The 24,982-nt window shown below is 41.1% G+C and overlaps 1 protein-coding gene across 1 annotated transcript in view; it reads right to left on the reverse strand.

Moving 5' to 3' along the window:
* RNF128 (ring finger protein 128) overlaps positions 1-3,286 on the reverse strand; it is a 52,631-nt gene extending 49,345 nt beyond the window's left edge. Inside the window, 3 exon segments of the mRNA XM_037511609.1 lie at positions 2,814-3,191; positions 3,194-3,268; positions 3,271-3,286. Of these exon segments, the coding sequence (XP_037367506.1) occupies positions 2,814-3,191; positions 3,194-3,268; positions 3,271-3,286 (469 nt within the window).
* Positions 3,287-24,982: the final 21,696 nt, after the last annotated feature.

A 24,982-nucleotide genomic window follows, 5' to 3' on the forward strand; every position in this document is an offset into this window, starting at 1 on the left:
TGTTCTTACATGGTTTTCTTCAATAAACAAAAGTCTTAAAGCTACTGTTCTAATCCAGTTAGTTACATTACTTGAAATAAGTGGGCTCTTCATGGTCACAGGATTATGATAAATGAGAGTATGGATATTCAACACAAACTTGAACAAATGACAACTCAAGCACAGGCCCCTGTGAGAGTGGGTGCAGGGTGATTTTGTAAACAAAAATGACAGCAATGGCTTTTCTACATTTGGTGGTCCTTGTGTAATTCACAATAATATATACTGAGTTAATCAACACTTAAATCACTCTGCCACTAACATCCACGATAAACCATTTTGACCAGAGATTACAATGAACCCCAGGCTAACTCTCAGGAATGAACGAAGTAAACACTGTAGCACTTTGCAAACAAATATTCAAAAACCAGGATGAATTGCAAAGTGATATTCCCCTTTGTGGAAAAGTAGTTTCTTCAGGGGTTTGAGGGAAAAATGCGAGTCCATACCTTAAGGAATTATCTTTTTAAAACTAGTTAGCCTAACAGTAAAGTTTGCTAAGCCATCATCTTAGAGATAAATTTTTAAGGTATCAAAATACCTTTCTGAATGTAGTTTAATTAAGTGATCAATATTTAGGGTTTTACTTCTATATGGTATCCTGAAACAAAAAAGCCAGGATTAGATCCACAGTATATTCATGTCTGTAAGTTGACATTTGCAAAAATATATTTGCATATTAATTTTTCACCTCTTGTTAACATCAATCTATTGTCATAAAAACTTTATCATCTGCTAGGTAGTTCACATCTATTAGCCTTAACAAATCACAGCAATGTAAATATTTCCATCTTACAGATAAAGAAACTGAAACTCAGTAAAGTTCAATAATCTAATCAAGGTCACAAAGCTTTTATGTATAAACCTGTAAGTTGATAACCGTTTTTGACTATAACGCCTGTGCTTTTTTTATGTTACATCATACCGTCTCTTGAAGTATAAGTGATATAAATGTAGAGTGCCTGGCATATAGTGAGAACGCAACAAAAATTAGTTTTGTTGTCCTCGAAAACTATCAGATAAATTTAAGTATACATCCTTAATAGAAGTAGGAAGAAAGCAGTCTAAATAGGAACTCTGTAACTAAAGAGCAATCTTCAACTTGGCATCATTCATGCTAAAGAATCTCATTTGGAGGAGACAAACCTTTGCCCTTAGGAAGTCAATAGAAATGTGAGAATTTTAAAAGTTTACCCAAGTCCTTATTCTTCCTTTTTATTAGCCTTTGAAAAGCAATTTCATTCTAATCAATGAATTATCCAACTTGATCAAGAGATCAAGTTGCTCCCTTAATCAATATAAAATCTAAGATTCACAGCAATTTAGAGCTGGAAAGGACCTTAGAGTTCATGTAGTTCACTCTGGTTTCTACACACTGCCAACTTGGCCTCCACTTTCCACCTCTATACTATCATTTGACTAGTGAGTAATTTGTACAAGGTCACAATGCTGGTAGAGACAAGGAAGGGACTAAAAAGAACTCAAATCTCCTGGGTTCCAGTTCAGAACTGTTTCCATTATGCCAAAGTGCTCTCTAGGCAAGGCCAGACATAGTGTTTGAGGGAAAACATAAAACCTCTGATAGTTAAACAAGCAGATTATTCTCTCCCATGACTCCTAAAATGCTAATGTTATCAGCCAACCTTTCCTGAGAAGGATGAGGTGTTAAATACTTTACAGGCATTGTTTCATTTCACCTTCAAGGCCAACCTGTGGGGGTAGTTCTTTCCTGTTTGACTGATGAGGGAACCCAGGTTCAAATAAGTTGCCCAAGGTCACAGGACTAGAAAGCAATGGAGTCGGAATGTAACCAAGATCTGACTTGAGGCCCAGTTCTTAACAACCATGACACACAGCGATTATGACTCTTCCATTTTCTCTCCTACTTTTTTTTTTCTTTGACTTTTGGGGTCTAGATCACCATATTCATATGGTATAGATTCCTCAGTCACAAATAGGAAGGTTTCTGTAAGCTTAACTGAAGAGGGAGAAACAGCAACCCACATCAACTCCATAAACTGAAGACCCGTCTGGATACTTTTCCCAAAGTCTAGGCCTTTGCTATGGTCATGTATAAACCTCTTCTCTTTTTCCAGTAACACTAATCACCTGTTTCACAACTCAACTGAAATCAGATTATTTTTAAGAGCGAACGAAAGCACCCACATCAACAATCCACTTGGGAACTGAGATCCCTGGGCAGAGAAGTAGCAAAGTTTCCACCAAAACTGCAATGAGGTTAACAGGGCACAGTAACACAATCTTCTACCTGATACTAGGAAACAGGGAGAGAAAAACAGGGAGACAGAAGCAAAAAAATTGCTGCGGGCCTGAGGTGGCTAAACTGGAAAAGAGTGAGGAAGGGGTCTGCAGGCTGTCTTCTCCCCAGTCATTTCAAAGCCCGGGCCCACCACCACGTAATCCCTGGCGAGCCCATCCCCACCCCCCTCACCCCCCACCACTCCCCCACCCCTCGGGTGAAACACCAGGAAAAGGCGACGTCAGAGCCCACACAGTCCCGAGTTGCCAGCTCTGCACTCCGTCTGTCTTCCCCTTTTTCACCAGGGACGCAAATTCGGAAGGGTTTTCCGCCCAACCCCCACGCAGAGTGACTCTCCGAGAGGAGGGGACTCTGCCTCGCCCGGGTTGGGGGGGGGACGAGAGGGCACGGATCCTCCTCTGGAGCAAGGGGCCGGGGAGGAAAGCGCGGTGGAAAATAGAGAGCCGGGCCTGGGCAGGGGGCCGGAGGGGCGTCATTCGGTAGCTGCACTCACCCGGGTGAGACATGGGGATGACCTCATTGCGGGTCCCCGGGAAGTTAAAGATGACGGCTCCCGACGCCCCTCTCTCGTAAGCCAGATGGATCTTGTCTGCGAAGGTGCAGCCCCCGCCGCGCTGGATGAGGGCCAGCCAGGAGACCTGCACGGAGCTGCCCGGGACTGTGAAATTGGTGTGCGGGTTACAGGCGTTCAGCGCACCGGGCCCGTCCGGAGGGACGAGGACCCCGGCCACCGGCTCCAAAGGCGAATCCTGGCCGTACACGCCCTCCTCGCTCAGTTCCCACACGGTGCGGTTCACTCCGGTGTGCGGCGCCCGCCAGGACACGTTCAGGTACGCGGTCCACACCGCCTCGGCTCCGCGGGAGCCGGGGCGTGCGGACTCAGAGCCAGCAGGAAGCACCACGCGAGCCAGCGGGCCACCCCGCAGCCCCTGGCGGAGGCGACCCCGGCCCGGGCGGCGGCCCCATGGCGCGCGCTGCGGTTCCCTCCGCCCGGGGTAGAGCCCTCTTCGCTCTGGGCCGGAGCGGGCCGGGCCCAGGTGCGCGCCAGGTGGGGACGCGGCGGGGAGACGCTGCGGGCGCGGCCAGCCGGGTCCCACCGACCGGCTCGGAGCGTCCGGAGCGATGCTGCGGCAGAGGCAGCCTGCGCGTCCCAGCTCTCCTCACCACTGCCGCGGCCGCTCCGGGCTCCGGGCGTTCGCGCGAAGCTCCGCCCAGCCGACTCGGGTAGAGGTGGCGGGAAGGGAGGCAAGGACACTGCGGGATCCGCCTCTTAAAAGGGTAACGAGATGGTCAGGCTTGAGCGGAGGATCGAGGCAGAGTAGCCAGGTGTTTCGCGTGCTTTTAGGAAAAATGCACAAGCGAGGCACGGTAGGATCTGCCAGCGGCGGAGCTCCCCGCGAGAATGACAGTCCGCATTGAGTGGCAAGAAGACGTTTTCTCCTTCCTAAGGTTTGCCTAAAGGCGTTTCCGAGCGCCAGAATCCGCAAGTACTTCTAAAAAGCGCACCTCTGCAGACTCTGCGTGGCGGTCAAGAGAGTTTGGATCCCCGGGTGGTGCTGGGGACTGGCTGTTTACTGGTTCTCTGGAGGGGAGGAGGAGGGTAGAGCGTGTTGCTACCTTTTTTTTTTTTTAACCTTCTTTACTGCTGCAAGCAAGCGTCATGTCTGTGTATTCCCTTTTTACCCTTACCCCATCTTAAATATACTGCATCCGATGACCCATATAAAAGTATTCTCCGTCCTTATTAAAGAATGACCAATTCACACATCTCAAAGCTAAGCCTCTTTTCTTCAGCTTCCACAAACTAGGTTTACCCAAACGAATATGCTGCGCCACGCATGACCTACAGACGACAGAATCTTTCTGCATTTCCCACTGACTAAAAGGAGTCTGACTTACGTGCACTTCACTCACAGCGCTACTGCATTATGATCTGTTCTTACTTTAAGCATGTCGACTTCATCTACCCTGTCAAACTATTACACTTAGTAGGTGCTCATTAAATCTGCATTGGACTAAAAAGAATTAATACACCTGGTGTCTAACAGTTATGGCTAACTTCTGACCTTGGGAAAATTACTTCTCTGCCTCTATTTCCTAATCATCTGTAAAGTGGGGATGATAATAATACCATGTACCTCAGGCCTCCCTGGTGGCGCAAGGGGCTAAGCACAGCATTTTGAAGCAATCCGCAGCTTCTGCAGCATGAGTTCGATCCCGGGCCGGCCAGGGAGCAACCCACATGGCGCAGCAGACCTCTCCTGTCTCTCACCCGCTGCTCCCCTCAGCGGTGTATTTCAGTCAGTCTGCCTGTTCTGCTCCCCACTCTGTCTCTGTTGAATCTTCTAACCCCACCCTCCACACCTCTGGCCTAACTCTAACCCCAATTCTTGTATGCATAAATAAATAAATAAATAAATAAATAAATAAATAAATAAATAAATCTTTAAAAAAATATTATCTACCTCACAGTTCAGTTGATGAAATGAGTTCATACATGTCCAGCACTTAGAACAGTGCTTAGCAGAGTATAAAAATTGTATCTGTTAGGTACTATTATCAAACATGCTCAGGGGCCCAAGCTTTCAAAATAATCTTAAAGTTGTTCCTTTGAGGAAATAGAGAAAATGGCGTTCATGATTATTCACTTTTGACCACTTATTTCAGTTTAAAAAAATGGAATCTGTTTTCACCTGGGCCAACGTTTGTTAAATTACTGATCGGTCATAATCCTCAGTCCCTGGCTGAACATTTGCTTAATCAGTATTATTCCCAGTGATTAAACATGAAAATTCTGCTCTGGTTATTCTTATGGCTTGAGAGAAACTTTGAGGAAAATAAACACCATAACCAAACAGCACCTAGAAGCCAAATAAATGGGCAATTCTCTGAAACACGAACCCTAGGTATTAAAAGGGACTTTAAAGGTCAAGAGTTTGTATATGGAGCCAACTGCATGGCACCCCCCCCCCAACTACTGATGATGTCTCAGATAAAATTCCTGGTACAATTCCAGGAATTGTCTGAATTTGTTGCCGAATACTCAAAATTCAATGAATATTACCTCTATGTCCAAAAGAAAAAAGATCTTTTACAAAGTTCTACAAAAATAAAATTTGTTACTGTTTATTCATTCTTTTTTTTAAATATTTATTTATTTATTTATTTATGCATACAAGAGCTGGGGTACAGGCCAGAGATGGGGGTGGGTGTGTGTGAGAGGATTCACCAGAGACAGAGTGGGGAACAGAACAGACAGACTGACTGAAATACACTGCTGAGGGGAGCAGCGGGTGAGACAGGAGGGGTCTGCCTCGCCATGTGGGTTGCTCCCTGGCCAGCCAGGGATCAAACTCATGCTGCAGAGGCTGTGGATTGCTTCATAGTGCGGTGCTTAACCCCTTGCACCACCAGGGAGGCCCTATTCATTCTTTTTTATATGTAGCACAGCAACTACATGCCTGCCATGGGATGCAATATCAAGTAACACATTATCTCTGCTCTCCAAAAGCTCATAAATTAGCTTTGTTAAGATGAGTGAACAGACAATTGCATTATAGACTGCTCTATGTAATTAGTGTAAGCACAATGATATATGCAGGCATAGGGCAACAGTTGGTAATAGAGAAGAGGAACCTAACCCAGACTAGAAAGTAAGGAAAAGCTTCCCAGAATGGGGTTACACCTGTGCTCAGATTGCGCAGGCTAGCCTTTCTAGGCAGAGAACAATACAAGGAAAGGCATTGAAACATGAACCTGAAAATGGTAGGAATCAATAAGCATTAAAGACCCTGTAAACAAAATGGCTGGACCCCAGAGTTAAAGTTAGGTTAGTACACAGGGCTCATTTACTGTCCTTGGGCTAAACCTAGAGCATTTGAACTTTGTACAAAAACAAAAAACAAAAAACAAGAAATAATTAATCAGGGTTTAAGCAAGGAGTGATATAAGCAGATCTGAATTTTAGAGATCATTATGTTTTCTCTGTGGATAATAGATGACAGGGAACATGAGTAGAAACAGGGAGCCTGGATTGTTGGTAGTGCTCCAGGTGAGAGTGCTCTGGATCAGACAGGTAGTGGAGATGAAATGGAAGGACTGGGAATATATATTGAAGGTAGAATTACTAGGACTTGTTTGGAGGATGAAAGAGAGGGAAGAGTTAGGGATTGCTCGAGGTTTTTGGCTTGGCAGTCTAGATGGCATTTAATCAGAGGAAGGGTTTTTTTTTTAATTTGTTTATTTATGCATACAAGAACTGGGGTACAGGCCAGAGGTGCGTGAGGTGGGAGGATTCACCAGAGAGAGTGGGGAACAGAACAGGCAGATCTACTGAAACACACTGTTGAGGGGAGCAGCAGGCGAGTCAGGAGAGGTCTACTGCGCCATGTGGGTTGCTCCCTGGCAAGACAGCTTGATAGTGCTGTCTTTAACCCCGGCGCCACCAGGAAGGCCCTGAGGAAGGGGTTTTAGTGTGTTCGAAGGGGTGGGAAGAGAGATGAGTTCCATCAGACATACTGATTTGAATTACCTGTGATGTAACTAGGTAAAACTATGTGGCAGGCCGTTGATTTTCTGATTATTAAACATGTAAGACAGTGGAGGGGCATAGGTATAGAAACCAAAAGAAAAAAAATAGCAGTCCCTGCCCTCAATGAGTTCACAGTTTAGTGGGAAAGTCGGAGAGGTAAACAGGCAATAACAGTTCAGTGTAATAAATGTCATGGCTGAAAAAATCACACAGACCTATGGCAACAAAGGTGTGGCTGAATCTTTAAGAAAACATAATTGATCAAGCAAACAGAGTAAGGATATTTAAGCACAGACAACAGTATGAGCATACCAGAGAACTAAGATTTAGAAGTTAGGTATGACTGGGGTGTAAATTACAAAGGGGGAGCTAAGAGAAATGAAGCTGGTTAAGTCATGTTTTCTAAACATCCAGAGTTTAAAAACTGTGTTCAAGAGCGTGGACTCAATATACATGCATATATGTAAAGGAAATATGGCAAAGTGATATTATTGAATCTAGATGGTAGGGATATATGTGTTCCCTGTGCTTTTCCCCCCACTTTTCTGTGTATTTAAAATGTTTTTTGTAATGATGAGTTGTAAATTATAAATTTATATTGGAGTCCGTGGAGCAAAAATGAATATTATCAGATCTAGGCTTAAACAGATCATCTGATTATATGAGAGAAAGAGGAGGGAGCACGCCTAGTGAGGAGGCTACCATCCCAGCACTATTCTCACAAGTCTGTAACAGGGTGGTCCCCAGGAAAGGGGAGGTTCCAGGTTTCCTGCCCCACCCAAGGGAGGGTAGAGCTGAGCAGGGAAAGAAGAAGCTGCAGAGGAGACTAAGGAAGGAAGGAAAAAGGATGGAGAGCCTGAAGGAGACCTGGAGGAGGCACATGGAGCCGAGAGACACGTGAAGAAACTGCGCTTGCCTTTTGGTCGTGGACTGGTTGACACAGATGTGGGTGAGAGACCCGTGACAATTGTCACCCAAGAGAGGTGACAATGGCGGTTTTTGTCTTGATTTTGATTTTGCTCTTTTCCCTCCAGACTTGTCTGGTAGTTTCTGATCCTTTTCTGTGGGTCCCCACTGGAAGATTCTTTAGACTTGTGACAGGCTTTGGGGCCTTGTTCTCGGCCAATCCTGCTTGGGTGGACTTTTACCCATGAGGGGACGGGTAACTTTGGGTGCTTGATTTAGAAACTATATTCTTTGTCTTTCCTGTATTGTTTCCTAATTGTATTAAAGTTCCTTCCCATTAAAGTCTCATTTGTTTTGTGTTGATGCGGCAGATGGCAGAACCCATTTAGAGCAAGCAGGTTTGCGGAGTCTGGGCTGCCCCTCTCCCTGCTCTGTAACAAGTCTAGCTCAGTGTTGGAGATGGAGGTATCAGACTATCAGAGGTTGTGACATGAACCATTAAAATCATCTGGTGAACTATCCTTGCCCTTGAGTCCATCCTCACCAAGCAACCTTCTTATTATCATTTAGCTCCTCATGTAAATATGCCTACAGGGAGATAATGCACTGATCAGCAAACACTGGTATCTGGTCCACTGGAAGTTATGCTTCTCATTATAAATTAATCAATTGGCATTCTGGCTCTTATATTGGTCTCTTGTGAATTTGGTTAGGTGTGAGTCAGTCCTCAGGAGCCCAGTCTCTGGTTATACTAGCAATCAAATTTCAAAGCTTACAAAGCTAAGAACTAGACTGTAGATCAGGACTACATCAAAGTCCTTCACACGATGGAGGCTTGCCTGGGTAACTCTTACTTCCCTCGAACTTGTCCTTCTGTCACATTGTGATTACTTCTCAAACTGCAACAAAGCCTCTCTACTGAAAATGAGGTCTGGTGATAGGACCCCAGACCTACTGAATCAGAACCTGATTATAACAATATGAGATCCCCAGGTAGTTTGCACACACATGCAAGTTGAAGACACCCTGCAGTATTCCTGATGGGTAGCCAGCAACCAGACTTTGCTTGAACACTTCCAGGGGCAGAGCTCACTACCTCATAATGCATCACGTCCTGAGTAGTACTACATTTTTCTTGGAAAGCTTATACAAAATATAGTTTGTTTCTGCTTCAGTCTTTCCTTTTCCTCCCATCAAATTCTTCCAGCCTCAGATCCCAGTTTCCATGCTCCTCCCTGGCTGTATGGCCAATCACCAGGCCCTTTGCTTTGAGCAGTTTCTCTGTACCAGATCTCACCTTATTCTTGATCCTCAAATCAAATTTACTAGTCTTAGATGGACTCCCCAGGGTCTTAGAGCCCCCTCAGGTGTTGTTTATTGAGCGTATACCATATGCTTTACAAGCACCTCTCGAGCCATGGCTATGCATCCCCACTTTCAGAGAAAATTAGTAATCTGCTTAAACTCAAGATAGCTAGTACCAGATTCCAATGCAATTCACACTCTTAAGTATTAATCAGTGATAATGGCTTCATATCTTTCCTCTAGAGAGTAGCCTGCACATTTTAACATTGCCCTACACCAAAGAAAGAAATTTCAAGTGAAATGTTTCTTGTATGCAATTTATGCCTTGTGACCAGTGAGGGAGTTACATTTGGACCAGGAACTGTTTTGAATTCCTCAAATCCTACTACAAAGGCTAGCCCTGCCAAATATTTGCATCAACAATACTGAACAGAAAGCTGCCCTGGCAGACACTATCTGACGATGACCTGATAAACAGGACAGCATCTTACAGAAGCAACAGCAGGTCACCAATGGGGCAGATTAAGTTTCCGATCACACTGAGTTTGTGCAGAAGAACAGACATAGACAATGGTGTTTAGCCTTTAAATGTGTCTGTAAGAAATGAGACATCACATCTGGCTTCTTATCGTTAAATAAATGGCAAAGCACCATCTGGAACAACTATTGTCCTGGCATTGAAGTGAGGCTGTGGCTACACAACTCTAAGATATTGGTGTAGAAAAAGTGCATAGGATGGATTGCAACAAATTTCCACTCTCTGCAGCTGTTCTATGGATAGCAAGAAGAAAATGATGGTGAGAGATCAGCTAGCCAAATAAAAGGAAACAAAAAGCCCAAATGGCATAGTGCAGCATATTTTTTTAAAGATTTATTTATTTATGCATACAAGAGCTGGGGTACAGGCCAGAGGTGTGGGGGTGGGGGTGGGGTGGGGGGGGAGGCGGGGCAGTGAAAGAATTCACCAGAGACAGAGTCAGGAACAGAACAGGCAGATTGACTGAAATATGCTGCTGAGGGGAGCAGCAGGCGAGACAGGAGAGGTCTGCTGCGCCATGACGGGTTGCTCCCTGGCCCGCCTGGGATCGAACTTGTGCTGCAGAGGCTGCGGATTGCTTCATAGTGCTATGCTTAACCCCTTGCGCCACAATGGAGGCCCCCAATGCAGCATACTTTGAAGTGATATAATATCACTTATACATGCAGAGAAGCCTCAGTTCGTTCAAGTAGGTAAGATGGTCACTAGAAAATGGGGGATTTTTTTTTTTAAGTGAGGCTTTCATGCACTCAAAAACAACACTTTAGAAAGAGGGTTTACAGATAGTAGGTATGCTTTGTCTGAAACTAAGAACAGTCTTTTCATTGCTATAACATTAATAGCTACCATTGCAAACCAGGTACTTTATAGTTATGAAAGCATTATATGCATTATATGCTAAATCTTAGAGAAAAAAAACTGAGGGTCCAGTTAAGTAACTTGCTGAAATTATCCTTCAAGCATAGAGGAAGGAAGGGAACATACTCATTGAGAACATCTATGCATCAGATATTTTATGTGCATTAATTATATCATTTGATTCTCACAACAGATAGTATCCTATTATAATTCCCATGTTTCAGATGAGGAAAATAAGACTCAGAAAGGTAAAGTGTCTCATGGAAGGTCACACAGCTAGGAAGTGGCAAGTTGGGATTCAGTGAGGAGTATGTGTGACTCCAAATCCTATTCCATTTGTATCCTGCTGCATTTCTTTCCAAATACAGTGAGATATTATTACAAGTGCAAGTAATGGGTGTTTTTCAGTCACTTCCAGTAACACATTTTAGTATACAAAGAACCGCCTCAACAGTGTGCCCTGATTTTCTGCCGAGTAGCCCCAGAAAAGCTAGTTAAGAGAGATCATGAAGGTGCATTTAATCAAGTGCTTCATCACTTATAGATGTGCACGTCTTCAGTTGTACATGCTCACTCACATGAGTGTGTAAAGAGCAGTGCTTGCATATGTGTCATGTACAAAAAGGGTGTTTCATGCCTACTGATAAAAACTGCTGCAGAGGGGAATTGTATTGATGGAGGGCAATGAAGAAAATTTGAGCTAAATTGTGTCTATTTACGATTGGATTATGACTGGAGCATCAGATTAACTAGTTTGAGTTTGGGGAGAGGATACTCGATTACTAAAGAGGGATAGGAGGGGGAGGGGCCCAAAGCTTTGTGCAGGAATGACTTCAGGGGAAGGTTGGGCAGGAGAGGTTGGGGGTTGGGACAATGTATCAGGGCAACCTATTTGGGAAACCCATCTGATCTCCTGCCTGTCTCCTCTCTTTCCTTTTCAGGTTGCCAGTAAAATGAAGATTTAAAAACAAATCTGTGGCCACAGAGACTTATGTACATATTGCTAAAAGAAAGAAAATCAATTACTTGGGGGAAAATTAGAGAGAAAAATGGTTTTAATGAATCGAGCTCCCCAGATACGACCACATATTTGCGGTTTACTTCCAGTCCATCCATGCTACTCAGTAGACAAGATCCACAGAACTCCCCCACTCCAGTCTCTGTTATTTTTAACTTTGCTGCTGACTGGTTATGTGACACCGAGAACATACCTCTTTCTTCTTTCTCAACTACAAAATAGGGATAATAATATTGAAAAATTGTATATATGTATTTTGCACTACTTGATGTTCTTTTAGATTAAAGCCCAACAAATTAGATACGATATCTAACATAAATACCTATGATCTTGCCACTGCCGAGGAGAAATAAGAGGAGCACTGTAGAAGGGAGGGGGCTTGGCAGGCAGGGATAGGATCAGTTTACTAAATTAGGGAGGAGTTAAGTTCTTTAAAATGCACATGGGCACTAAGGGTTTTGTGTGTGTGTGTGTGTGTTTTACCCTACAGGCTGAATCTGATTTAACAGGAACCTAATTTGATAATTCCTAGTAATGGTGGAGCTTCTGAAAAGCAATTTAAGAATACACATGCTTACATTGTAATACATAATCACAATCACCTACTAAGGCCCAAGGTTGCCCTTTAGAAGCTAAAGTCTGGCTGAATGTGGGCAAAGGCAGCCTTTGTAGTCTAAGGGGCAAAGTCACAAATTCACAGCTGCCAACTATATGCGTTAGGATTAGTTGGAGCAGTTGGAGCGTTCAACATTGATCAATAACTGGGAGTAAATAAGTATCTGGCAATAAGTGACCGGGTACTATTAACACACCATTGAGACAACTGAAATTGACTAGCTTACCATTCACATTCACACAGTAACTAAGTTCCGTCACATCAGAATTAGGTGTTATGGTTACTTTCCATAGAAATGGTAGAAGGAAATAGGCAGGAGACAAGCAGGACTTCAACAGAAAGGGCATTTTATGGCTATAAAAATGACTTTGATTTAACTTCATGACAAATCGTGCAGTATAAAGGAGGACATGAGGAAAAACACTACTAGGAACATCAAAAGGGAAAACTGCCTGGCTATATTGAAACATGGCACACCCTGGAATCCATAAAACCTCTTTTCCCTTAGTTGACAATATTCTAATTAGCAAAGGGTAGATGTACTTTTTTTCTAAATTGTCTCTATAACTTTGGGGGTAGATCGCATCTGTATACTTCATGTTCTTCATAGCAAACTAGCTCAGATACAGGAGTCAGTGGCAGCTTAATATTTTGGATGTTAGCTATACAGCCACAAAAAGCCTTTTACCAGAGTTGACGAAGTAGCTCAGCAATGTTTGCTTTTCATGGGAAACAGAAAGAGCAGAACTCGAAAAGCCTGAAGCCCTTGTTTGTTGAAGAAGAGTCTTGTCATTTTTATCTTCTGTAATTCCACCAACTCATTAAAAGTCTTCATTTTTCTTAGTGATGGTTCAGGTGTTTAAAGACTCAATGAGAGTATATTTGGGGCTCTCTACATGGGTTTAGGACCTTCTTCCTGCTTGGTTGAATTCAGGGCAGACTGAAAACTTTTCACCACACACATTCCAAGGCCCAGGTTATCTTGTCTCAGTGCTATCAACTTTACCCCACAGAAGGCCTTTTCAGCAGAGGTTTTCAAATTCCAAGACAAGGCAACAGTCAAATGTTTAAAAGTAGTATACTGGAAAGTGGATTACACCTCCTGCTGTTACCCAGTTTTTTAAACAGAATCTTATCATGTCGTGCAAGTTGTATTAGGTAGCAGTGAACATGCAAAGAAGAAGCAGACTCTGGGAGGAAAAATGTTTGAAACGAATCCCAACTGATCACTGAGGTCATTATGCAAATTTAGGAATAAAACATTTTTACTAACCTTGACTCTCTGGGCTGTGTGACATACCAAATTGTGATTAGCATCAGTAAACATACAGGAATGATAATTTTATTTTTTGGAGTGTCAGTGATTTAAAAGAAAATTCACCCAGTCTCTAATTTATTCATTAGAATAATGAAACATTTTATTTATTTATTTGTTTGTTTTTAAGATTTATTTATTTATTTATTTATTTATTTATACATACAAGCACTGGGTACAGTCAGAAGCGTGGGAGGGTGAGAGAATTCACCAGAGCCAGAGCAGGGAGCAGGACCGTAGTACACTGCTGAGGGGAGCAGCGGGCAGCAGGAGGGGTCTGCGCGCCATGGGGGACCCTCCTCCAGTGACCAGGGAGCAGCCGGGAATCAAACCGGTGCCGCAGAGGCTGCGGGCAGCTTCGCAACCCAGCGCTCAACCGCTACGCCACCGGGGAGGCCCAATAATGAAACATTTTAAGAGTTTTTACTATCTAAAAAGTCCTAAGATCATTATTAGGGAGGATAAAATGATGAATACAACAAGGTCCCTCTGTGAACTATCTCAGTGTACTGGGGTAAATAGTCTCAAGAAAAATTTAGTGGGCCCTCTCTTTGTATTTGTTTACATGCATTTAGATTATCAGCAATATAAGCTTTAGTTGAAAGCATAGTCTAATCTCAGTTTTCTACTAATGGAGAAGAGACATGATACTAATTTTCTCTTAGACTATTGTAAACAGTCTCCTAATTGATCTTCGTCCTGTTAGTCTCTCCCCCACCCCAAATCATCCCTCATATAAACGCCAGATTATATTTTCTAAAACATCTCTGTGAATATGTCACTTCTCGTTGCATATTGAATAAAATATAAATTCCTTGGAAGGCTAGGCCCTTTACAGTTAGGTCCATCTGACTACAGCCTCCTTTACACCTCCACTGTATTTCTCACAAGCCTGCATTATATGTAGCATCTTCCATGCTATCTGGGTGCACTATTTACTTACACGGCTATCGCTCCCATCAAAGACTGAGTTCCTTGAGTCAGGAGGGACCATGCATTGTTCTTTGTAGCCCCAGCTCCATGTCTGGCATATTAGTGTATACGTTGAAGAGCAAGTAAACAAATGGATGGCAAGAATTGCAGGGCAGGTCAGCTAGTTTGCTACCTAGCTGGTATGAATTTTTTCCCCACTCTTTTATGTAAATTATAATTTACATAATCAAGGTATAATTTACAGAGAGTAAAATCCACCCCTTTTAGTATGTAGATCTAAAGTTTTGACAAGCATATACAATCATATAGCCACTATCACAATCAGGATATAGAACAGTTTCATCACCCCCCAAACTCCTGGTGTCATGCCCTCTCCCACCCTTAACCCCTGGCGACCACAGTCTCTTTTCTGTCCCTATGGCTTTTGCCTTTTTCAGAATGTCACATAAACTGAATCATTCAGTATGTAGCCTTTTGTGTCTGACTCCTTTCACTTAGCAAAATGCATTTGTGATTCACTCCTATTACTGCGTTGGCATGACATTTAAACAAAAGAGTGGTCAGAATGATGGGTGCTGGGAGGGGGTACAAAATTCTGTGTGAGTAGAAAGACAGGAATGTTTGCTTCGACTCGAAGAATTAGTAGAGATTTCATGACAAAAATAACATTTAAGCAGGATGTTGAAAGATAGGATTTTGGGGGGCACAAATGGTGAGGGAAGATATTTCAGCAAAAGAGATAGCAGGAACAAAAAATATCAGAAGCACAGGAGAAGGAGGAGGGAGAGAGGGCAGCAAAGGATAGGTGAGGGCTTGGCTGACCTCAAATAACACACTTAACAGTGTGGTCTTGGGGCCTCCCTGATGGCACAAGGGGTTAAGCACAGCACTGTGAAGCTGTCTGCAGCCAGCCAGCAGAGGAGGTGCCCGCATGGTGCAGCAGACCTCTCCTGTCTCCCTCACTGCTCCCCTCAGCAGTGTATTTCAGTCAGTCTGCCTGTTCTGCTCCCCACTCTGTCTCTGGTGAATCCTCTCACCCCCACCCCCACCTCTGGCCTGTACCCCAGTTCTTGTATGCATAAATAAATAAATCTTTAAAAAAACAATGTGGTCTTGATCTAGTAGGCAGTGGACAACCATTGAGGTTTTTCATTCAAGATTTTTTTTGAGGAGAATAACAGTTCTGCCTATAGGTAATTCTGCCGCCCTGCCCAAAGTAGACTGCTCTCTGTCCAGGTGAGTATACAACTGTGACTCTTAAAACAAGGCAACAAATGACATATTAAGGATATAAAAATATCTTTACTACCTGTACTTGCTGGAAAATTCATTCACGAGATGGCTCAAACCAGTAAATACCAAAGGCTTTCTAACCTCTCCATTCATCTTGATTCTATGGTCAAGGTATCAGAAAGTCAGGTATTGTTCTTGGATCTTATTTTATTAGTTCCTGGATCCTATTTTATTAGTTCTCACAGAAACATCACCGGGGTAAGCAAGAATGTTATGGCTTCTGTCTTGGTGGGTAGCCAAAAAAAAAAAAAAAAATCCCAGTCAAAAGCACTTCTTTATGTTATAAAAATCATATTATCCACTGGTATTACTCAAATTCCCATGTAAAATAACTTATTCTTATTTTTGGATGCTTTTTTTTTTTTTCTGGGAGAAGAATAGATAGCTCACCAAGGAGGAAATGCAGATGGTAAATAAGTATACCAAAAAATGTTCAACATCACTAACCATTAGGGAAATGCAAATTAGAACCACAATGTGGTATCAATGCATACCTACCAGAGTGGTCAAAATATTTAAAAGGTGGTAACACCAAATGGTGACAAGAATGTAGAGAAACTGGGCCTCCCTGGTGGCCAAGGGGTTAAGTCTCAGTGACATCACAGCTGTGGTCTGAGTTCAATGCCTGGCCAGGGAGCTGACCCACATATGGCGCAACAGACTTCTATCTTGCCGGCTGCTCCTCTTAGCATTGTATTTCAGTAGATCTGCCTGTTTTGCTCCTCCCTCTCTCTCTGGTGAGTGCTCTCACCCCCTGCACCTCTGACCTACACCCCAAGTTCTTCTATGCATAAATAAATTTTTAAAAGAACACCCTCTTTAAATAGTTTCTATTTTATCTATTAATGTCTTATTTTGTATTGAGTTTTACCATTTCATTTTTATTTACATTTTTATCATTTCAGGTAGTATATTACAACGGTAGGGGAGAACAGGGATGGTACCTGCGATTAGGAAGAACTGTTTCAAGGACAAAGAGAATTTTTGGAGGAGAACATGAATTTTGATGAAAAGATATTAGATAGTCAAGAATCAGTTTTATCTCTATAATAACAAAACAACTGTTTAAAAGTGGAACATTTGTTGTTTTGTTCAACCAGTATCTTTTATTTATTTTAGTGTCATGTTTTATTTACATTAGTATCATGTAAACATAAGTGATCCTATGATAAAGGGTCATTAAAATAGAAAGGGGAGCATGCAAGATTTTTAATGCTGTGATGAGAAAATAAATAGCTGAGTTGAGTAACATTTTAGATATGTACACAAAAATAAGGCAGAAAAAATACAATGAACTTGTGTCTTGCAGTAAATAATTTTCTGGTTCATTTTAGCTTATGACGTATTTAAGAATAGAAAGCATTCATGCTTCAAGTGGGTAGACATCACCAAAGTTCTGATGACCTTTCTCTTATCTGAGGAATTATATTCCTAAAACAAACAAAATCCTTGCCTTTCTGGCTTTTTTCTTCAGATGGTGAAATCAACTTTTTTTTTTGATAGTGAAATCAACTTTTTTCTTTTTTGAATTGAATTACACTTTCCACCCAAAGCTAGGTACACACCAGAATTATTATGTGGACAGTAATATTTTTTTCAGGGTCATTGTTTTAGTTCCCTAAAAAAAGAATTGAGTCAGATCTCAATTATAGGTACTAGTAGATGGGAAACAGTGATGTAGGTAACACAAAAGAGCAGATAATCAAAACAACACTTGGAGTTGGCTTTGAAATGCATTTTTGAGCATACTTTCTTCTCATGTTTTCATAAGCATTCCCTTGAAACCCATAAGAGGTGACTCTGAGGTATGTTGAGCAATCCAAAAAAGTTAGCCCGAGATTTAAACACTGTCAGTGGACTGGCTGCATGCAGAGTTAAATTAATGGCACACCTTAGCATATTTATATTCTGTATATTACCTTGCTCCCATGAGCATGTAACCACTAAAGAGAATCTATGGATTCACTGGTCTTATTCATTCCAGGGAATTTATTCACATCTTCAAGGTGCTTGATTTTAAAGTAATCAATTAGATTGATTTTTGTTTTATTCAAATCTATTTGGCTGACCTTGACTCACTGAATATCTTGGTGTTTTTTTAATTGAAAGGGTTGTCATAAGATGTCAGAAGAGACTGGAACTCTTGCTTCAGATGTCGATATAGCAAGTTACTGTTTAAATGTGCTTTAGACAATACTAAGGTGTTTGGATTAGCTGTAAAAATGCTCAACATGCCCTCTGCTGGGCCTTTGTTTTATAAGATTGGAAGAGAAAAATGCTGTGTCATCTGATTATACAGTGGGTTGAGAAAAGGAATTACACTCTGACTCATATGTGATGAACAAACCCTAAATACAAATTCACAAATCCTCCTGGCATAGATAAGTCTGACTCAGGTAGTTTCAAAAGGAAGATTTACAGTGCTATCTAGGCCCAAAGAAATGGAAATGTTATGTGCTTAGGAACTCTCTTGTGCTTTATGAAATAAAATAATCTTATTCTCAGGTAATCGCTCCATAAATATGTAAGCCCACAAAATAATTCTGCCATGACAGAATATCTGAATGAATATTCTTGTGGATTTTGACTCAGGATTTTTGCAGGGTTTGCAAAGATACATTTCCACTCTCTCTCCACCCCTTGGGGTTTTATCTGAGGTGTAATCCTATAAATCAGCACTTATTCCTGTAAATTAAGTGGGTCATTTGCTTAGAAGGAAGAATGGAGAAATAGAGTCAGTGTTTTCTTTTTTTTAAAAAAAAAAGATTTATTTATTTATGCACAGAAGAACTGGGGTACAGGCCAGAGGTGTGGGGCATGAGATGATTCACCAGAGACAGAGTGGGGAACAGAACAGGCAGATTGACCGACGTACACTGCTGAGGGGAACAGCAGGAGAGTCAGGAGAGGTCTGCTGAGCCGTGTGGGTTGCTGCCTGGCCAGGGATCAAACTCATGCTGCAGAGGCTACGGACAGACTCACTGGCTGCATCTTAATCTCTTGTGCCACCAGGGAGGCCCAGACTCAGTGTTTTCTTAGCAAAAGTTATATACATATTTGTTATAGATTAAAAGATTTATTAACACCCTGTGTGGTAAAATAGCAAATATTTAGCAAATATATTCCCAATAACTTCTTTCACAGTCAAATGGGGTTGCACACAGTTCAGTTGTATAACTTGTATACACAACCACTTTATAGTTGACCACATATCCCTGTTTATAGCTTCAGAAGAACTAAATAATGAAACTAGATGAAATCTGGAGGCTATTGTTTCCATTCTTCTCACCACCAACTGGCAATCAAAAAATAGAACTGGCCAGAATGTAGCTGGTCATTTTCTTTATGAATTCCTCCCTAAGGCACAAAAATCAATTTTTCATATCTCTGGGAACCAAAAAGTTTTCATTTTGTTAGACTAAAAAATTCTTCTACACTCTTTAAATAAATGCTCTCAAATAAGCTGTTGTCTAAATTTTCTAAAGCATCCTCAAGTGCTTACATCATTAACGAAATGAACAATAAAAGGTGCCAAGCAGTGCTTGGAGTACTGGAAATATGCCTTTTGTTATGTGTTAGTGTTCACCGTTTCCCTTTTGTTATGGATGTTAGGGGCACATCAAAGACACAAAACTGACAAGGACAGGGAAACAATGATATTAAATGACTTTGGATTATTTTTTTTTTTTTCGTATTTTAATAAAACAGGTCACTTTACTTGGGTGCCTCAAATCTGTGGTCAGTTTTCCAGGACTGGTTTTATAGTTTGTCTTTGTCTGACCCTTTGGTTTTGCTATATTCCACATATAAATGATACCGTTGGTATTTATCTTTCTCCTTCTGGCTTATTCAATTAGCATAATCCCTTCCAGCTCCATCCTTGTTGCTGCAAATGGCATAAGTTTATCTTTTTTGATCACTGAATAGTATTCTATTGTGTATATATACCATATCTAAAGAGAGTGAAACTTTACTAAATCAGATTTTCTTGAAGTTGGAAAGTTCTGTAACTGGAATCATAGAATATAGTAACATTTATTATTTTATAATATTTTAATTTCACTTATATAAAATTACCTATTTACATGTAAATTATATATTATTTATTTAATTTATATTTTTATCTTATTATTTGTTTTCGAGAAAGGCTAGTACTCATACTATGATGAAAGAAAATTTGTGGTGTCTGTAAGTTGTACACTGGGAACAGTGACACTGTATAAGAAAACCAGTTTTTAGAATATTTTCTGTAGTTTTTGTTTACAAGAAAACAACTAGACTATTAATTAAAATAATTCACATTATTCTTTGAAGCAGATTTCTATATTTGCATGGTATTAATGTTGATTATATTACTGTATATGTCTGAGAAAGATATTTTTAAAAATATCCTTGCGTAGTTTAGAGATTTCCTGTCATATAGGCCTTCCTAAACTTTTAACAAAACACAAAATTGCAGCTTGATTATTTTCCAATAATGTGATAACACAACTGAATTGCTACTGAAATGATGCCAAGGTGGAGCATTGCTGTTTATCCTTTAATAAAAAGGCAAATATTATTTACAATAAGATAGTTGCCTTTATATAATAATTTAAGAGTATCTAATGATGTAAAGGAACAGGCAAAACCAAACCAGAACAAACACTTGAAATATGACTGCAAAGTGAGTCTACTAGAAATCAGAGACATCCTGCAGGGGAGGAGGCGGGAGAGGGATCAGAGGGAGGGAGGGAGGAACACAAGGGACTGAGGTGATGGCGCACGGGTGCATTGGTGAAGGAAACTCTATGGGGTCTACACCTGAAGGGTGGGGGGAAGCAAACATTTAAAAATGAACAATGATGTAAAATTTATATAAATAAAAAATGTAAAAAAATGAGTCTACTAGAAAGGGAGCATGGGGTAGGGGGAGGAACAATGGCCGGAGAAGGCCCAGTGGACTATCGTGGATTATTGGAGGATTGCTACTGGTGTGGTAACAGTGTTGTAAAGTAATGTTACCTCAATAAAAATAATTTTTTTAATATTTTATTTTATATAATTCTTACATCATTTTTCATTTTTGCACAATGCATGCATTTTCTTTTTCTTTTTTTAGAGGCATGTTTATTTATTTATTTGTTTGTTTGTTTATACAAGCACTGGGTACAGTCAGGAGTGCGGGAGGGTGAGAGAATTCACCAGAGCCAGAGCAGGGAGCAGAGCAGGCAGAAGGACCGAAGTACACTGCTGAGGGGAGCAGCGGGCGGCAGGAGAGGTCTGCGCGCCATGTGGGACCCTCCTCCGGAGGCCGGGGAGCAGCCGGGGATCGAACCGGCGCTGCAGAGGCCGCGGGCAGCTTTGCAACCCAGCGCTCAACCGCTGCGCCACCGGGGAGGCCCACAACGTATGCATTTTCATTTTGGTTATATTCCCCATACAATTGCACCCCCCCTTATTTTGACCCTAGTTCTTCCTCTCCTCCCCACCGCCCCCCCTTGTAGTGTGTCTCTGGTTTATAGTTGCTTGTTGATTTTGATTTTTACTTTGTATTAATTAGTCTTTTTCCTGGTCCCTTATTTAGGTTTTCTAAATTCCTGTTATGAGAGAGACCATCCGTTATTTTTCTTTTTCCTTCTGACTTTCAATAAAAATAATTTAATTTAAAAAAGTTTCCATTTTCTGAGATAATTAATCATTTCCCCACTCGTGTAAGTGCCAATCCCACATTTTAAATTGATATTGAACACTGATGGGAATTAATGAGGCTTTTTTATACTTTACCCAAACTCACAGAGTGATGCAAATCACTCCATCTAAATTAATTTACATAAGTAAGTGAATGAGTAACATTAATTGTGCAATATTGTGCACTGAAGCAAGACCTGGACTAGAGTCTTGTTCCTTCACTCTATGGCTCTGTGTGGGTGTGAGCTCCCTTTATAGGTGCGTGATCACTAGTGGTAATCTAGGCAGTTCCTATTGCCAGAGCTTTATATAGAAGCAGTCTAACAATGAAGTCGTGTCCCTGATTGGCAACTAAGGGTGAGACACCAAATAGCTTCAGGAACAAGTGATACAGATATAAAGAACATTCTGTTAATAGCCAGCAAAGCTGTTATTAAGCTGGGGATCTCCAACTTATCTGACATGACCACACTCTGTTGGCTACAGATAGAATTGTGAAGTAGGTAATATTTATGTGGAAAAGCATATTACCACCACCACTACCCTCCCATTTCAGCCATTATATATAGAAAGTATGCTGGAGAGTTCTCAAAAAGTTGACTTGAAATACCATACGATCCAACTATTACACTTCTGGGTATCCATCCCAAGAATATGAAGGCACTCATTCAAAAATATATGTGCACCCCTATGTTCATTGCAGCACTGTTCACAACAGCCAAGGTGTGAAAATAAGTGCCCAGCAACAGATAATGAAGATGTGGTATATATAGACAATGGGATACTACATATAAAAAAAAAAAGATGAAATCTTGCCATTTGACAACATGGAGGGGACTTGAGGGAATTATGTTTAGTAAAATAAGCAGAAAAAGGCAAATACCCTATGGTTTCACTCATGTGGAAGATATAGAAATGAAACAAACAAAACAAAAGCAAATCCTTAGATTCTAACAGGACAGTGGCTACCAGTGAGGAAGGTGGTGTAGGGTGGATAAACCAGGTATAAAGGCTCAATTGTATGGTGGTGGGTGGAAACTAGACTTTTGGTGGAAATCATAATGTGGTACATACAGATCTGTAATATACACCTGAAAGATATATATATATATATATATATATATATATATATATATATATAGTGTGTGTGTGTGAGAATGTTATTTCAAAGAAATTAAAAATAAAAGAAATGCTTCCTATGGACACCATACTATATGCTGTCTATACATGTGGAATCTCATTTAATAATTATAATCGCTCTATAAAATAGTACTACTAGTATTCCCATTTTACAGATGAAATGACTAAGATGAGATGACTTAAAATCAGAGAGGTTAAATAACTTTGCCAAGATCACACAGCTAGTAAACAAACAGTAGATCTGGGATTCAAACCAAGGTCTGTCTTCCCACAAAACGTATACCCTTGAATCACTAAGTACATGCCGCTACTTCTCATAGAAACCAAGCTGCATATTTGAAGGCTCAGAGAGATAGTTATGAAATGTAAAACTTGGAGGGACAGAAGAAATAGTTGGCACTCAGTAAATATTTGCTGAAGAGATAAGTAAACCCTTGCTTTATAGATGGAAAAAAAAACCCATTTTTATGTCTTGTATCCCCATGTTAGATAACCCAAGCGTCAGCTTGAGAGCTTGCTCTCCTAAGAGCTTTCTTCCCAGCCACAAACAGCTTCCCTTCGCCCAGGGTATGGATATGTAAACAAGAACAAACAGTACCCCAGGGCTTTATACTCCAGAGTTTAACCTCATTCGTTGTATCCCAGGTGGGTGAGATATCATGTGGCAACATGCAGCAGGTTAGAGCCCTACTATTTTTTAGGCCTTCTTTAAGCTTTCCTTGCTGAGCCAAAGAGCTGCAGTTTTCAGGGCAGAAAGAATGGGATTCTTTGAAAAATGGTCAGTGAAATGACACATCTTCTTCTGACAAAAATGCAGCTTACCCCTCCCTTCATCTGAGCTCTGTTCCAAGAATTCTACACAAAGCCCTTTGGTAAATATGGCCTTCTTGCATATCCTGGCTTTTTGACAAGACTAATTTTCTAAGAGCATTTGCCCTATGGTTGGAATGATGGTACTAAATTTCTCAGAATTAACCATTGTGGCCTCCGATTATAGCTAATCTTATTATACTTAAGTTACTAAGCATTTAGATGCTGGTTATATACTATATGCGGCTAATAAACACAATAAGCAGAAAGTTATTTTTGACAAATGGTTATTGGTCCATGTAGACATTTTTAGATCTAAAATAATGTCAAACATTATAATCCTCCTCCTCTTCCTTCACTGAATTGACTGCTTTGAGGAAAATAACTCAATTTGCATTTCCATTTAAAAGCTAAAAATATACACAAGTAAATGTAGATTGGATTTAATTCAATTCTGGAATGCAGAGCATCCAAGCATTTAATAATTACGATTTTGACATCTTAAGGCCTTGACTAAATTTCCACCAGTTCTTACAAAAATCAAATCTCCTCCACTCAGATAGGCAATTAGCATTAGTCATAACAAACAAATCATTTCCTAAAACATTTGATTTATCAAAATGGCCAAAAAGAATTTTGCCAGGTGCTCATTCTTCATAAAGATTTCATATTTTATGCAATATACTCCAGATACCCAGGTAACACTGAACTCATGTCCCAACTTGCATGTGATTTAAGACTTTAAAGCAGCTCCGTTTGGAACCTTAGGGCTGGGTAGCTTTACATTCAAGTTCAGCACCTATTACCCTGCACTGAACTCCTTCCTGCACAAACTCTGGTATGCCCCTCCTTCAGATCTTTGTAATCTACAATCAAAGCTCTATGAACAAATGCTTTTGATCTAAATTCTTTCTTATTTTCATCTCTAACCTACTCAGCTCTGCTCTTCCAAGCTCCTTCAAGAGTGCCGGCTGTCTTGTGAATAATTCTCTGATGTTTCATATACACCGACTTCTACACTGATGAACCAACTGCTGCACTTGCCTGAGACAACTTTGTTCCAGAATTTCGATTAAAACCTTTACATTAATGCCCCCTGGCCTCACGTTCATGTCATGCCAATTTATTGCCCCAAATGAAGCTAATTTTGTTAATATTCTCTCTGTGCTCTCTTCTCCGTACTGCTCATGCCTTTTCTTCTTTAACTGCTCCCTTTCCAAAAGTTTCCACAGTGTTTTTCAGATCTCTGGTTACATGACACACAAATAAAATTCCCTCATCTCTTCACTGAGGGCTACACTAAGGCTTGCCATTTCCTATGGCCCTTGACTCAGTGCTGAGGATACGACGTCTCCTTCAGTTGCTTTCAGTAGCAGCGGCTCACACATGGCGTTTCCAGACCACTCTCACCCACACTCATGAAAAAAAAAACCCGTTTTTTTTTTTTAAGATTTATTTATTTATACAAGAACCGGGGTACAGGCCAGATGTGCAGGAGGGTGAGAGGATTCACCAGAGACAGAGTGGGGAACAGAACAGATAAACTGACGAAATACACTGCTGAGGGAAGCAGCAGGCGAGACAGGAGAGATCTGCAGTTCCATGTGGGTCTCTCGCCGGCCGGCTGGGATCAAACGGCGCTACAGAGGCTACAAACAGCTTCACAGTGCCACACTCAGCCACCTGAGCCACCAGGGGAGGCCCAAAAAAACACCTGTTTTCTGTAGGG

The sequence above is a fragment of the Talpa occidentalis genome, unplaced genomic scaffold (genome assembly GCF_014898055.3).
Source record: "Talpa occidentalis isolate TD23 unplaced genomic scaffold, MPIMG_talOcc4v2.1 talOcc4.15, whole genome shotgun sequence".
In the NCBI taxonomy this organism is placed as follows: Eukaryota; Metazoa; Chordata; class Mammalia; order Eulipotyphla; family Talpidae; genus Talpa; species Talpa occidentalis.